This window comes from Equus caballus, chromosome 14 (assembly GCF_041296265.1).
Source record: "Equus caballus isolate H_3958 breed thoroughbred chromosome 14, TB-T2T, whole genome shotgun sequence".
In the NCBI taxonomy this organism is placed as follows: Eukaryota; Metazoa; Chordata; class Mammalia; order Perissodactyla; family Equidae; genus Equus; species Equus caballus.
The window spans coordinates 24,832,270-24,844,893 of record NC_091697.1 but is presented as its reverse complement, the minus strand read 5'-3'; the positions used below and the strand labels follow the sequence as shown (position 1 = coordinate 24,844,893).

The 12,624-nt window shown below is 53.6% G+C and overlaps 1 protein-coding gene across 1 annotated transcript in view; it reads right to left on the bottom strand.

The window, feature by feature from the left end:
* Positions 1-8,084, bottom strand: part of STK10 (serine/threonine kinase 10) — a 107,644-nt gene extending 99,560 nt beyond the window's left edge. Inside the window, exon 1 of the mRNA XM_023617241.2 lies at positions 7,612-8,084. Within this exon, the coding sequence (XP_023473009.1) occupies positions 7,612-7,767 (156 nt within the window). The 5' untranslated portion in view covers positions 7,768-8,084. The remainder of the gene's footprint in view (positions 1-7,611) is intronic.
* Positions 8,085-12,624: the final 4,540 nt, after the last annotated feature.

Sequence of the window (12,624 nt, the reverse complement as noted above, 5' to 3'; positions counted from 1 at the left end):
GACCCAGCTGAGGCTGAGGCAGGCCTGGGAAGAAGGTCACCTTCCTGGGCTCACAAAGGCCATGGCTGCAGGGAGGCACCACAATGAAGGGACCCTGGACCCTCTCCTCCCAAAAAGCCCCTTCGTCTTCCCCTCCGTATTCTACAGTAGAAAAGGCACAGGCTCCTGGCCAGAGACATCTGGGTTCTAGTCCTAGCCTTGCCACAGAAAAGCTGTGTGACCCTGAGCAAGTCACTGTACCTCTCTGGGCCTCTTTTCCCCAGGTATGGCGTGAGGATACTAACCCCAGTTAGAATAAATGATGGACAGATGGGGGGGAACAAAAGTCAACGCCCTACCAGGTCGTCTGGTTCACCTGGGAACCACAGCACCTGACACACAGGAGGTGCTCAATTAATAGTTCCAACGGCTAACACCTGTTTGAGCTTCTCCAGCGTCCTGGACCAAGCGATTTACGTGGGTTATTTCATCCTGCGACAACCCTCCGAGGAGCACCATTCCTGTTGCCACCGTGCAGCTGGAGAGATGGTGGCACAGGCAAGTCCTTGCCCTGGACCACACAACCCAAAGAGGGAGGGCCAGGCGCTCACCCCAGGCACTTCCCATACCGCCTCTGGTCCCTGGCCAGCGTGAGCTTCCCTTCCCATCTCACCCTCACTGCTCTCTTTCCTCCACCTGACTACCAGGCCTGGTTCTCTGGAATCTTCCATGCCTCCCACCCATGTTCAACGTCTCATTCTCGGGCTGCCTGCCTCCCATCAGTCACTTCCCCTCCCACCCCCGCCTGCTCCAGCCACAGGGTGTGGCCACGCTGACCCAGCCTTCATTCATCAGTGGCCACCCTGGCTGTGGCATCCCCTAATTGTGTGGGCAAGCCACCCCCCAACTCTGGTGGCCATGCAAAGACAGCTCCTCTCTAACACTACCTGAGACTGACCCGGTCAGGCCCTGGGGGCTTGGGGCAGGCAGGACATTAGCTGAACTCAAAACTGTCACATCCAAAGCCCTCAGTTTGGCATTCAATGTCCTCTTGACTTGGTCCCCAAATATCATTCTAGATCTGGACCCACCCTGACCAGCCCCCGAGGCCAAGCCCAGCTCCCAAACCCACTGACCACCAGGCTTGAGGAGGCAACTGAAATGTGCGGAGTGGGCCGGGGGGAGGGCACAAGGTGGCGGCGAGCAGGAGAGGCCGGATCTGCACTGCCCAGGACAGCAGCCACATGTCACCACCGAGCCCCTGAACCGTGGCTGGTCCTGACGGAGACGTGCCGTACAGGCACCCCACACCGGTCTCAAAGGCTCAGTGTGGACGAAGGGCACTAAATCCCTTTTTCATTCTATCCTGACTACATGCTGAGATGAGAAGACTCTGGAAATACTGCGTTAACTAAAATATACAATTAGAATTCATTTCTCCCGTTTTTGCCCTTGTTGGAATGAGGCTACTAGAAAAGTTCAAATCGCATATGTGGCTCGCGTTGCATCTCCTCTGGACGGAGCTGGCCCAGACGGAGGTGGTCCTGCAGGAATGGTAGCAGGGGTACCGGCTCACCTGATATTTCCAGAGAAGCCAGAAATCTGGGCTTTTGAGTGAAGGCTCTTGATTTCAAAATGCTGGCAATCACTTCAAATTTGGTTCAGCCACCAAGGGAGCCCTACAGACCCATCCACAGGCCACACCAGGCTCAAGGGTCAGCGCCTGGCACCCTTGGGCCTCCCTGTGCGGCCTCTCTCCTGGCCCCGGCTTCCTCTCTCCAGCCTTCTACCTCCATGCCACCGGCCTGCCCGGCGGGAGCCTTCCCCTCTCACCCCAGCCCTGCCTTAGTCCTGCCTCAGCCCCCTCAGCCCCACAGGGCCCTGCTCTTCCCTCCCCTGTGTCACAGTGAAAGCAGGAGGGGAGGCCACCGGCCAGCCCAAGCACCTGCTGTGGTCCCACTGCTCTGCCCTCTGTGAGAGCTACTCGTCTCATTCTCACACAGCTCTGTGGGTTGAGTACCAGACTCAGCCCCACGTACACATGGGGAGACTGAGGCTCAGAGACAAGCCTCTCACCTGATATCACACAGCTGCTCAGTGGGACAGCAAGGATTCGAACCCCAGTCTGTCTGGCTGCAAGGCCCGAGCTGTTCATGACACACCCAGGGACCTGACTGACACACCGAGGTGAACAAATACTGTTTGCCGAACCGCTCAACTGGAGTGCTTCTGCCCCTCAGGGGACATGTGGCAATGTCTGGAGATGTTTCTGGCTGTCACAGCCAGAGGCTAAAGGGGTAGGTGGTACTGGCACCGGTGGTACTTCTACTGGGTAGAAGCTGGGATGCTGCTAACATCCTAGAAGGCACAGGACAGCCCCACAACAGGGAACCACCTGTCCCAGATGTCACTGGAGCCAAGGTGGGGAAGCCCTGGTAGAAGCGACAAGCTCCCAACACTGAAGTCTGTCTGCCTTGTCCCCAGTGAAGCTGCAGTACTGGCCAGGGCCTTCTCTGTTTGAACCTAGAGCATCAACAATAATGAACTCTCTTCCTTTCCTGCCCACACCTCCTTCGCTCCCTGTAGCCCTCCAGTATCCTCCAATTATCACCTCTGTTTCACAGACAAGAGCCTGAGGCTCAGAGGGGGAAGAGGTCACTTGCGTGGAATTGAAACCTGGATCCTACTGAGCCTCAACTTTCTCCCCTTAACCACCCCATGCCACTGGGAGTGACCACCCAGAGCTGTTTTCTGGGGGCCGTGGGGGGGGCAGCCCCTGGAGACTTCCCCCTGGTCAGCGAGGGGGGGGTCCGGGGGGGCCTGGATGGAGGCGGGGTGGGGTCTGGTTGGCTGTTTAGCTCAGTTCACCCCGGCCTGCTCTGGAGCCAGCCAGAAACAGTCTCAGTGTGGCAAAGGCTAAATGGGCCGGTCGGCACCCAAGGGGACCCCCTAGGTGAGCGACATCCCCAGGAAGCTCGGACCACCTTGGTTTCAGGACCAGCCAGGAACCACTCACAATAGCATAGACTTCTATTTAAAAACACCAGGCTGAGCGGAAATAAGGTTACTGCCTGGGGGCAGACCTCCTTCCGGAGGAGGAGGGGAGGCGCAGGGGGCCGGGACCTCAGCAGCCCCCGAGGAAGCGGAAACCAGGCTGTAAACTCTGGCAGGAGAGGAGGTGAAAGAGGGGCCCTGGCTGGCGGGGTGGCGGGCCTGGACCGGGTCCTGCCTCCCGGGACCTCTGCTTCGTCCGAACCGGGCCGGCAGGGCAGGATGCGGCAAATGAAGGAGGCCGGTCAACAACGGCTCCCAGAGGTCCCCATCGGAGGGCAGGGGCTTCCAAGGTGGGGGCTCCCAGGGGCTCACAGAGGACTCTCGGGTTGGCCTTGGTGACAGCAAGGGGCAAAGAGGGCTTCTATTGACTTAGCTCATTTTCTTTCAAAAATCACCCTCAACCTAGGATTTCCCTTCTGGGAGTCTAGTCTAAAAACTGATTTAAAATACAAAAAGAGCTTTGCAAGCAAGGCTGTTCGTCACTGTGCGGTCAGCTCTGCCGCCGCAACACTTTGAAAACACCACCTTTGTTCCAACACCGCTGGTTATCAGGGAGCAATTTTATCAAGATGTTCAACTCTCGTCTGCTTATCTGCAGTTTTATCTGCCAGAAACACGAGGTGATCGCACAAACCCACACCCAGCTGCACCCGGGGACAGGAGCTCACAGATGGCACAGCACACACCTCGCGCGTCTGTCAGCCACACCCGGCCGCAGCCGGGGCCCCACCGGCCACACGTTTCAGACGACACTCCTTCCACCCTTTGGAAACGAGACCCTTCCTGCGCCCACCGCCACGACCACCCCGAACGCCCTTTCCACTGCACAGCGCCCTGTTTGGGGTAATGTTTTTGTATTTCTTATCCGCAAAACTTGCGTAAAACTGTGCTACTGGTATTTTAGGTTCCTATCTTTTTTTTTTTGTAATGTGCTCCTGACGAAGTTTTTTTGCATGTTGTGTCCTTATCTCCATTTTTCTCATGAGGCCTCTGGTTCTTACTGAGGGATTTTACTCAGTTTGGGGGTTTTTGGGACAGACATTTACCTTATGGCAGAACTGACTGTAACGTGTAAAATGCTTAGTACAGCGCCTGGCACGTGACAAGCGTTTAATCAACTTTATTAATAGTAAAAAAGAGGAGACTTAAATATTCAATAAGATTAAGATCAGGGGAGCAGTGAGCCATCGCGGTAGGTGTGCGCCAAACATCGAGAATAACGGGAAGAGGTTTCAGGAATGAACATAAAACACTGTAGATACGGATGATTTCAACCCTGCAATTAAAAAATATTTTTTCACCATAAAAATCGATAAAGTCTGGAAGGAAATACATCAAAATGTCAAAAGCAATTGATGGCACTTAGGGGGATTTTTTTTTTTCTTTTCAATTAAAAAAATGTTTTGTATATACTCGCAACTTTGCAAAATCATAAACCTTTTAAAAACTTAAGGATGACATAAGAGGAAAACCAGAGCAACTTTCAAGAAGCAGAAAAATCATCTCAGGCTGCTAAGCCAACGCTTCAGGCCGCACACCCCGTCTACGGTGGCACGCGAGTCTGTCTTACCCTCTGCTGTGACTGCACGTGCCCGCTGAAGGCAGCTCTTTCCCCTCAACATGGTATCAAACGCTTCCTGCCCTTCCCAGCTTGTGTTCAGAATCGAGGTTATTCTTAAGGACAAGAATTTTGAAACCATATAGCTTGTGAACTTTACTTTGTATCCAGTAATGAACTAGAAACGATTTTCTTCGGAAATCAACTTGCAATCGCATGAGGATTAGGTGAGAACAAGCTTGGCTTTGCACAAAATCAACCCTACCCTCTGCTTTCCCTCCCGAGGCCAACTGACGGCTTCAGGCAGAAGAGGAGAAGGGGGCTCCCGGTCTTGAGATCGCTAATGCTCAGGCTTTGACTTTCTGCAAGATTCTCCTCAGGAAATCTGTAATCAGAGTCCTCCTGATAACTGGCTGACAAATTGGGATTTCTAAGGCTTCCAGCGCCAGGGAAGTCCTCAGGAAGGCCCAGGCTGCCAGGAGAAATGACCACAGTTCTGGGACAGGAGAGGAGACGGTGCTGGCCATCACTTCCCCAGCTCACCGCCATGGTGCCCCAGGCGCCATGTCAAATGGAAGTTCTGGTCCGAGCCATAAAACCTAGCTGGAACTCTGGCCTGGGCTGCCTCAGAGGCCACACAGGAACAACAAAGCGGAAGGGAGTTATGGTCCCTGACTAGAGAGCCTTTAGAAAAGCAACACCGGCTTCAGCCTCAGCGGCAAGGGGCTCAGGAAGTGGCACTTCAACAGGGTAGGGAGTGTGAGTGACAGGGATGGGTCTTCCTCAGCTGGCAACTAAGAAAACTGTTAACTGAAGCCCTGAGCCCTGCGTTCTAGTCCCTCCCTCTGCCTGGGCCCCAGCGTCCTGCGTAACAAGAGGTTGGGTTAGAGCAGAGGGCCACACGCAAAGGCCAGGCAGGTAACATGATAAACTGTCCGGGTATACAACCATCACCCAGCTCTCTTGGTCTAGTCTTCCCTTGTGTTGATTATGAGAAAATCATGGGTTCGGAGGTGGGGGTGGGGGAGCTGTGGAGCAGTCCACAGCTTTGAGAACTAGACCCACTTTAAACAGGGTCCACGTGCTCTGGAGAACGGGGAGACAACCTGTGCATCAGATAAGCTCCCTTGTAGGAAACTTTCAGAGCAGCAGGGAGTTTTATAGGGCGAAAGCACGCGGAAATGACAACCGAAACTGACAGGGGGAAATCTTACCAGCCTAAGCATTTAGGTTTGAAAGAAAATGAACCATATGAAGCCAGGATACATTGGGCGAGGGGGACAAGCCTGCAATTGAAAAACAGCCCCTAACAGAGAAAAAACCTCAGTAAGCCAACAGAAGGCACTAAAAACATACAGTGAACCTTCTGGAGAAAGCGGAGGATGTGCTGAGCTGATCTAGGGTCCAGCTGCCCTCGTTGTGGTCAGAGCACATCTCGAGGGCAGGCTGTCCTGGGAAGGAAGGACACCAGTGGCGTGTCCAGGGGAAGCCACAAGCCTGAGGATGGTTTCCAGGTGCCGCTAAGATGCAGCTCTGAGAAGGGTAAAGCAAAGATGTGCCGAGGGAAGAATGTGCTGGCTGCCCTCACACAGGGGCAGAACCCTCAGGAGGAGAAGGGCAGCAAATCAAGGCAGCCGGAGGGCCCGCGGCGGGTGTCACGGAGCCTACCTCTCCAACAACAGGACCTTTGCCCAGCGGGGAGTGCACCCTACAAGAGGAAGTGCCGCTCAGAGGGGAGGTGGTGAGGTAACAAAACAGGCACCCGGATGGACCTGGCAGGTCTCAAAATTGCCTCTGGAGCAGTGTTTCTCAAACTCTGATGTGCTTAGCAATCACCTGGGGATCTTGTTAAAATGCAGACTCTTAGTGCATCTGCGCTGGGGCCTGAGATTCTGCATTGCCAACCAGCTCCAGGGGATGCTAATGCTGCTCCTCGAGGGACCGCACGTTGGTAACCAGGCTCTAGACCACTTTCAAGGCAGAGAGAGGAAGTCCGGACCAGGCGGGCCTAGAGAAGCCCTCCCTGGGGCCCGGCCTCCTAAGAGGGCAATCCTGGGGTCAGAGTAGTCTACACTCTACAGGAGCCCCTGGGAGGAGGACAGTGGCTTTGTAAGCAGGCACCCTCTTGGAGGTATACAGCAGCTTAGCATGTGGGACTCTCTCAGTAAAGGGTTTCTTGGGGGAAAGGAGAGATCAGGAAAAGGGTGGAGTCAAGTGCTTAGTGTTTGGGTCCCCAGTACACCCAGGAACTCAGAATTTAGTTCACAGGGGCAGGAATCAGACAACGACCTGCTGCAAACGTGTCTAAAATGAATCCCGCTCTGCCCCACCCACCCCTCCACACAAGCTCTCTGCCTCCTTATTCCTCACCGGGAGAGGTGACTGCAGACTGGGACACTCCCCAGCTGTGACTCACCCTCAGAATCAAATCTGACCCCCCGAAGCGCAGGACTCACGAGGCCCCGGCCTCCGCCTCTGCCAGCCCCAGCCCACCTTCCAAGACGAACCCCATCTAGAGCCTCCCTCCTTCCCGTCTCTGGCTCATCTCCAGGTGTGTCCCCAACTCCACCGGTCCCAACTCTTCCAGACGCAGCCAAGTTTCTCTGTCCCCATCGCCTCGGCATTCTCAGAGCGTCTGTGTGGCCTCCCTTAGAAAGTGTACCTACTATCACAGATTTACGGCGGATGCCTCATCTCGGATGCTAACCTCCCATCAGCGCCCCTTTGTCTCCCCCTGCGGCGCCGAGCGCAGTGCCGGGCGCACAGGAAGTGCTGAGAAACTGAGCTGGGGGCAGCAGCCGTGCCCAGAGGGGGCGCCCAGTGCGCAGTTACTCAGCTGGGCTAAGTGAGGGTCCCCCCGAAGAACAAGGGTCACCAGCACAGGCGCCCGAAACCCCGAGTTCAGGGCCGGGCAGCCGCTCTGCGCCCTCCCGAGCCAGGGCCGGGGCTGACCGCGGCCGGCGCCCCTTCCTTCCGGAGCAGCTCCACGCGCCCCTGCCACCCAGCCCCAGCGCCCTCACCTTGTAAACCTTGCCGAAGGCGCCGTCGCCCAGCTCGCCCACGATCTCCCACACTTCGTTGGGGTCCAGGTCCCGGCGGACGTGCTCATATTCGCGGGACTTTCTCTTCTCGAAGGTAGACAGGCGCAGGATGCGGCGGAAATTGGCGAAAGCCATGGCCGGGGGCGCGCGAGCCGGGGGCGAGGTGGCGCCGGCTCCGGCTCCGGCTCCGGCTCCGGCTCCGGCTCGGGCGGCCGCGAGGAGGAGGGCCCGGAGGACGGCGCGGCGCTCGGGGGTTCGCCGCAGACCCGCCCTTCCCCGCAGCCCGACTCCGGTCAAGTGCGCCCTGGGCTGCGTGCACCCGGAACCGCGCAGGCGACCGCGGTCCCCGCCCCCCGCCCGGTCCCGAGCCCGGGGCTGCCTTGCGATGCCGGCTCCGCTCGCGCCGCGCTCCCGCCCCGCCTGCGAGCCCCGGGACGCGTTCCGGCCACCCGATCCCGCGCCGCCCACCGGCCGGGCTCCACCTGCCGCGCCCCGGCAGCGCCCGGAGACCCCGTAATTGGCTGCGGGCGCTCCCCGGCCCCGCCCGGCGCCGCAGGGCACTCTGGAAACTGTAGTCCCCCGCGCGCCGCGCGCCCGCGAGCCGTGGGCTGGGCTTTGGGGAGCTGGGGGACCCCTTGGCGGGACCGTCCCGGGTCCGGGGGCCCCGCCGCGCCGCGTGGCTCCCAACATTCCTGTGGGAGCGAGCGGGGAAGCGGGCTGGGTTTTCGCGAGCGCCCCGTGATTGTTGTCCGAGGGCCGAGAAGGTGAAGCGGTTTTCATCGTCAGGTCCGCCCGACGCCCCCGCGACGCTGCCCGGCCCGCGCCCACTCTACAGCGGGGACGCCTGGCGGGCCAGGGCGCGAGCCGCGGCCACACGTCCTGCCGGCGGGTCCCACGCGGCTCCTCGGCGCGCTGCTGCCTCCTAGCGCCCGACCCGCCGCGCCCCTGCGGCCGCGCTCGCTCCCCGAGGCCTGGCTGTCCCCGCTCGGGTCCTGCCTCCAGGGGCTCCCCCGCCGCGACCCACAAGCCGGCCAGCATCACAGGGCTGGGAGAGAGAGCTCCCTTGGGACTTACTTATCACATACTTCATGAGGGACCTTCAGATGTATGTTCAATTAAGCAAAAACTTTCTTATTCTTAATTTCCCAATTAAAAAAAAACGAGCTCACTACAGATAGAACTGGTCTCGTTTGACCCCCGTGATCCGGGCCGTTCGGCTCGCTTGGCTGCCGCTGTTGCTGCCTGCGTCCGGGACACAGTGACACTTTTTTCTGAATCTACTAGGTGGGTTCCAAATGGAGAGTGCTGGCGGGTCGGCAGCCTGCAAAGCATATTATGGCAACTCTCCCTGAAAATCAATTCGAGCCTCAGCGAATGTCCACTCCGATAGGCCCCACGCCGCCGCGAACGTCAGTGCTGAAGTGTTCTCATCCGTTCTTGAGCAGCGTGCAACACCAAGTGTAGCTCTTTGTAAGTTTGTCAGCTCTTTGCCAAGCCAGTTCCAGAAGCCTGGGATGCGGGTGGTGATCCGCGCCGAGAGTGCCCTGACTAAGGGTTGCCCAGCGGTTTGAAAGGTCCCTGCAGCTTACTGAGCGCTGGAAATTGCGAAGGGTCTTCATCACTAAAAGGAGGACATGCAGCACAGACTCTCTCTCGCTGAGGAAGCCCACGGTCACCCGCCCAGGACACGCTGAAAGGCAGGCCTCTCATTAGTCTCAGTTCATGTGACCAGCTCGGCAAAGGGGGTAGGGGGACAAAGGGGAAGCTTCCCCACGGGAGATGCGGGCTCTGATTTCCCCAAAGCTGTAGGTCTGGGGGTGAGAGGCCCAGCTTGTCCCCAGGCGGGCTCCAAGCCACCCAGGACTCTGTGACTGGCTCTGTGATAGCTCCAGAAACAACGAAATGAGAAACAAAAATGGGCAGGTTCCCTCAAAAACATGTTGAGTGAAAGAAGCCAGACACACAAGACCACACGTTAGATGATTCCATTCATATGAAATGTCTAGAAAAGGCAAATCCACAGAGACAGCAAGTAGATTAACGGTCGCCAGGGGCTGGGCGTGAAGTGGGGATTAACCAACTGTAAATGGTAAATTTGTCAGAAACCAAACAGAGAGGTTCAAGAAAGCAAAGCGACTTCTCTGAAATAACTTAGAAAAGACTGGTCAAAGACAACAAAAAAGACTCAGAGAGAGGAAACATAGTCACCAGAGACCATGAAAATAGGGGCATGCTATTAGGTACTGTGGAGATTCTGAAATCATTAAATGATATTTGGAACAAATTTATCTGAATCAATTTTAATGTACATGAAATGAGTAATCATCTAGAAGAAAATATAAATGATATATAAATATATAAACGATAAATAATCTGTAAAAGATACAGATAATTTCAGTAAGAAATAAAAAGCCTAGGGGCCAGCCCGGTGGCACAGCAGTTAAGTGCACACCTTCCGCTTCCGCCGCCCGGGGTTCGCCACTTTGGATCCCGGGTGCGGACATGGCACCGCTTGTCAAGCCATGCTGTGGCAGGCGTCCCACGTATAAAGCAGAGGAAGATGGGCAAAGGTGTTAGCTCAGGGCCAGTCTTCCTCAGCAAAAAGAGGAGATTGGTGGCAGATGTTAGCTCAGGGGTAATCTCCCTCAAAAAAGAAAAAAAAGAAAGAAAGAAAAAGCCTAAATAAACTAATACCCAATAAAGAAATGAATCCATAATCAAGTCTCCCCCACTGAAAGACATCAGGTCTATGTGGCGTTACAAATAATTTCTCCCTTTATATAAATTCTTTAAGAAGACAGAAAAAAAAGAAAATCTACTCAACCCATTTTATGAGATGAGTTTTACTACAACTAGATAAGCATAGAAAAGGAACATTGCAGATTACTCTCACTTATGAAATAGATGAGGAAAAAATAAATAAATCCTAGCGAGATGAAACCAGAGGTGAATACCAACATCATGACCCAGAAAGGTTTACCCAGGAATACAAGAAGGGTTCCACATCTGAAAAGCTGTCACTGTGAGACACTGCACCGACAAAGCGAGGAAGAAAATCGCAGTCTCAGGAGTCACAGAAAAAGCATGTGACAGTATTCTCAGGTTGGGTTCCCCCAGAGGCGGCCCTGAGACAAGGATTTGAGAGCAAGTAGTGTATTTTGGAGGTGGTGGCAGGAGGCACCAGGAGGGAGTGGGGGCTCAAGACAGAAGAGGGAAGAAGCCAGTGAGTGCTGCACCTTGGAGCTGATTACTGCTGTGACCAACTGGGGCTCAGTCCCCTGGGGAATGCTGGGGATGCGGATGCAACACGCTTCGGAGTCAGCCCACGGAGAGGCAAGGACGTGGGGAATGTTTCCTCTAAGCCCCATCTGTCTGGCCAAGGGCTGCTGCCTGGGGCAGCACTTCCCCCTGCCCTGCTGAGGGCCAAGAGAACACCCCTTAACTGAGAGATGGTACAGGGCTTTGCACAGCTTCTGCTCACAGTTCTTATTTCTTTTCCTTTCCTATAGCGTTTGCTATGATCTCTAGTTTTGTGTTAAACAGTAACAGTGAAAATAGGAATTCTCATCTTGGTCCAATATTTAATGGAAAGGAATGTAAAGTTTCTCCTCTAAGTATGATGTTTACAACAGGATTGGGGCAAATGAGCTTTACACAAAAAGAAGTTTCCTGCTATTCCTAATTTGCTAATAGCTTTGATCATAGATATAGAACTTTATCAGATGTTTTTCTGCATTTATCATAAGTTCATTGTGTAATTGATCGTGTGGTTTTTCTCCTCTAGCCTATAAACATGGTGAATTGCATTGATTGAAATATTTTTGTATTCCTGGAAAGTAAATACTTCATCTCCCTTCAGAGAGGCTAAGTAACTTTCCCAAGGTCACACAGCTAATAAATGGCAGAGCTGGGATTGGAACCAAAGTAGTCTCATGCCAGAGTCTCTGCATCTGTTTGCATAACTGCTACATTCAGTTGCCTCTTGCTCATATATTTATATATTCATACTTAGACTGTTGGCTTTGGCAAATCTTACACCTAGGATTTTCCTATCTATGTCCACACATCAAATGGGCCTATATTTGTCTCTTCTTGTGCTGACTTTATCTGATTTTAAAACCAAGATACATTAGCTCATAAAATGAACTGGACATTTTTTGTTCTTTTTTTCTATTTTATGGAATAATTTAAGATGGAATTATCTGTTCCTTGTAAGACTGATATATATCATAGTTTTTAATCTGTAAATTTCCAGTTACTAGCGAGTTTGAGCATGTCTTCATAAGTTTGTTAGATGTTTGCATATCAAGTTCTTGGAATTGCTGGTTCGTATTCCTTGCCCATTTTTCTATTAGATTTCCTGTCTTACTTTTTGATTGTAGGACTTTTTTGTAATGGTTTCTTATTGGGTTTAGACATTGCCAATATCTTCCCTAATCTATCATTCATCTGTTAACTTTGCAAATTATCTCCTGTTGAGCAAAAATGCTTAATACTGAAGGAATTGGATCTATTTTTGGTCTTATTTTTTATTTTAAAAAAATCACCTTTATTGAGGTTTAATTTACATTCAATAAAAATGCACCCATTTTAAGCATAAAGCTCAATGAGCTTTTTTTTTTCTTTTTTTAGGAAGATTAGCCCTGAGCTAACTACTGCCAATCCCCCTCTTTTTGCTGAGGAAGCCTGGCCCTGAGCTAACATCCGTGCCCATCTTCCTCTACTTTATATCTGGGATGCCTACCACAGCATGGCTTGCCACACAGTGCCATGTCCGCACCCGGGATCTGAACTGGCGAAACCCAGGCCGCTGAGAAGTGGAACGTGCAAACTTAACTGCTGTGCCACTGGGCGGGCCCCTCAGTGAGTTTTGACAAATGTATACACCCGTGTAACTCTCCCCATAGTCAAGGTATGGAACTTTTCCATTGTCTCAGAAGATCACTTATGCTTCTTCACAAGTCAATTCCCATTCACACGTCCCGCCCCAGG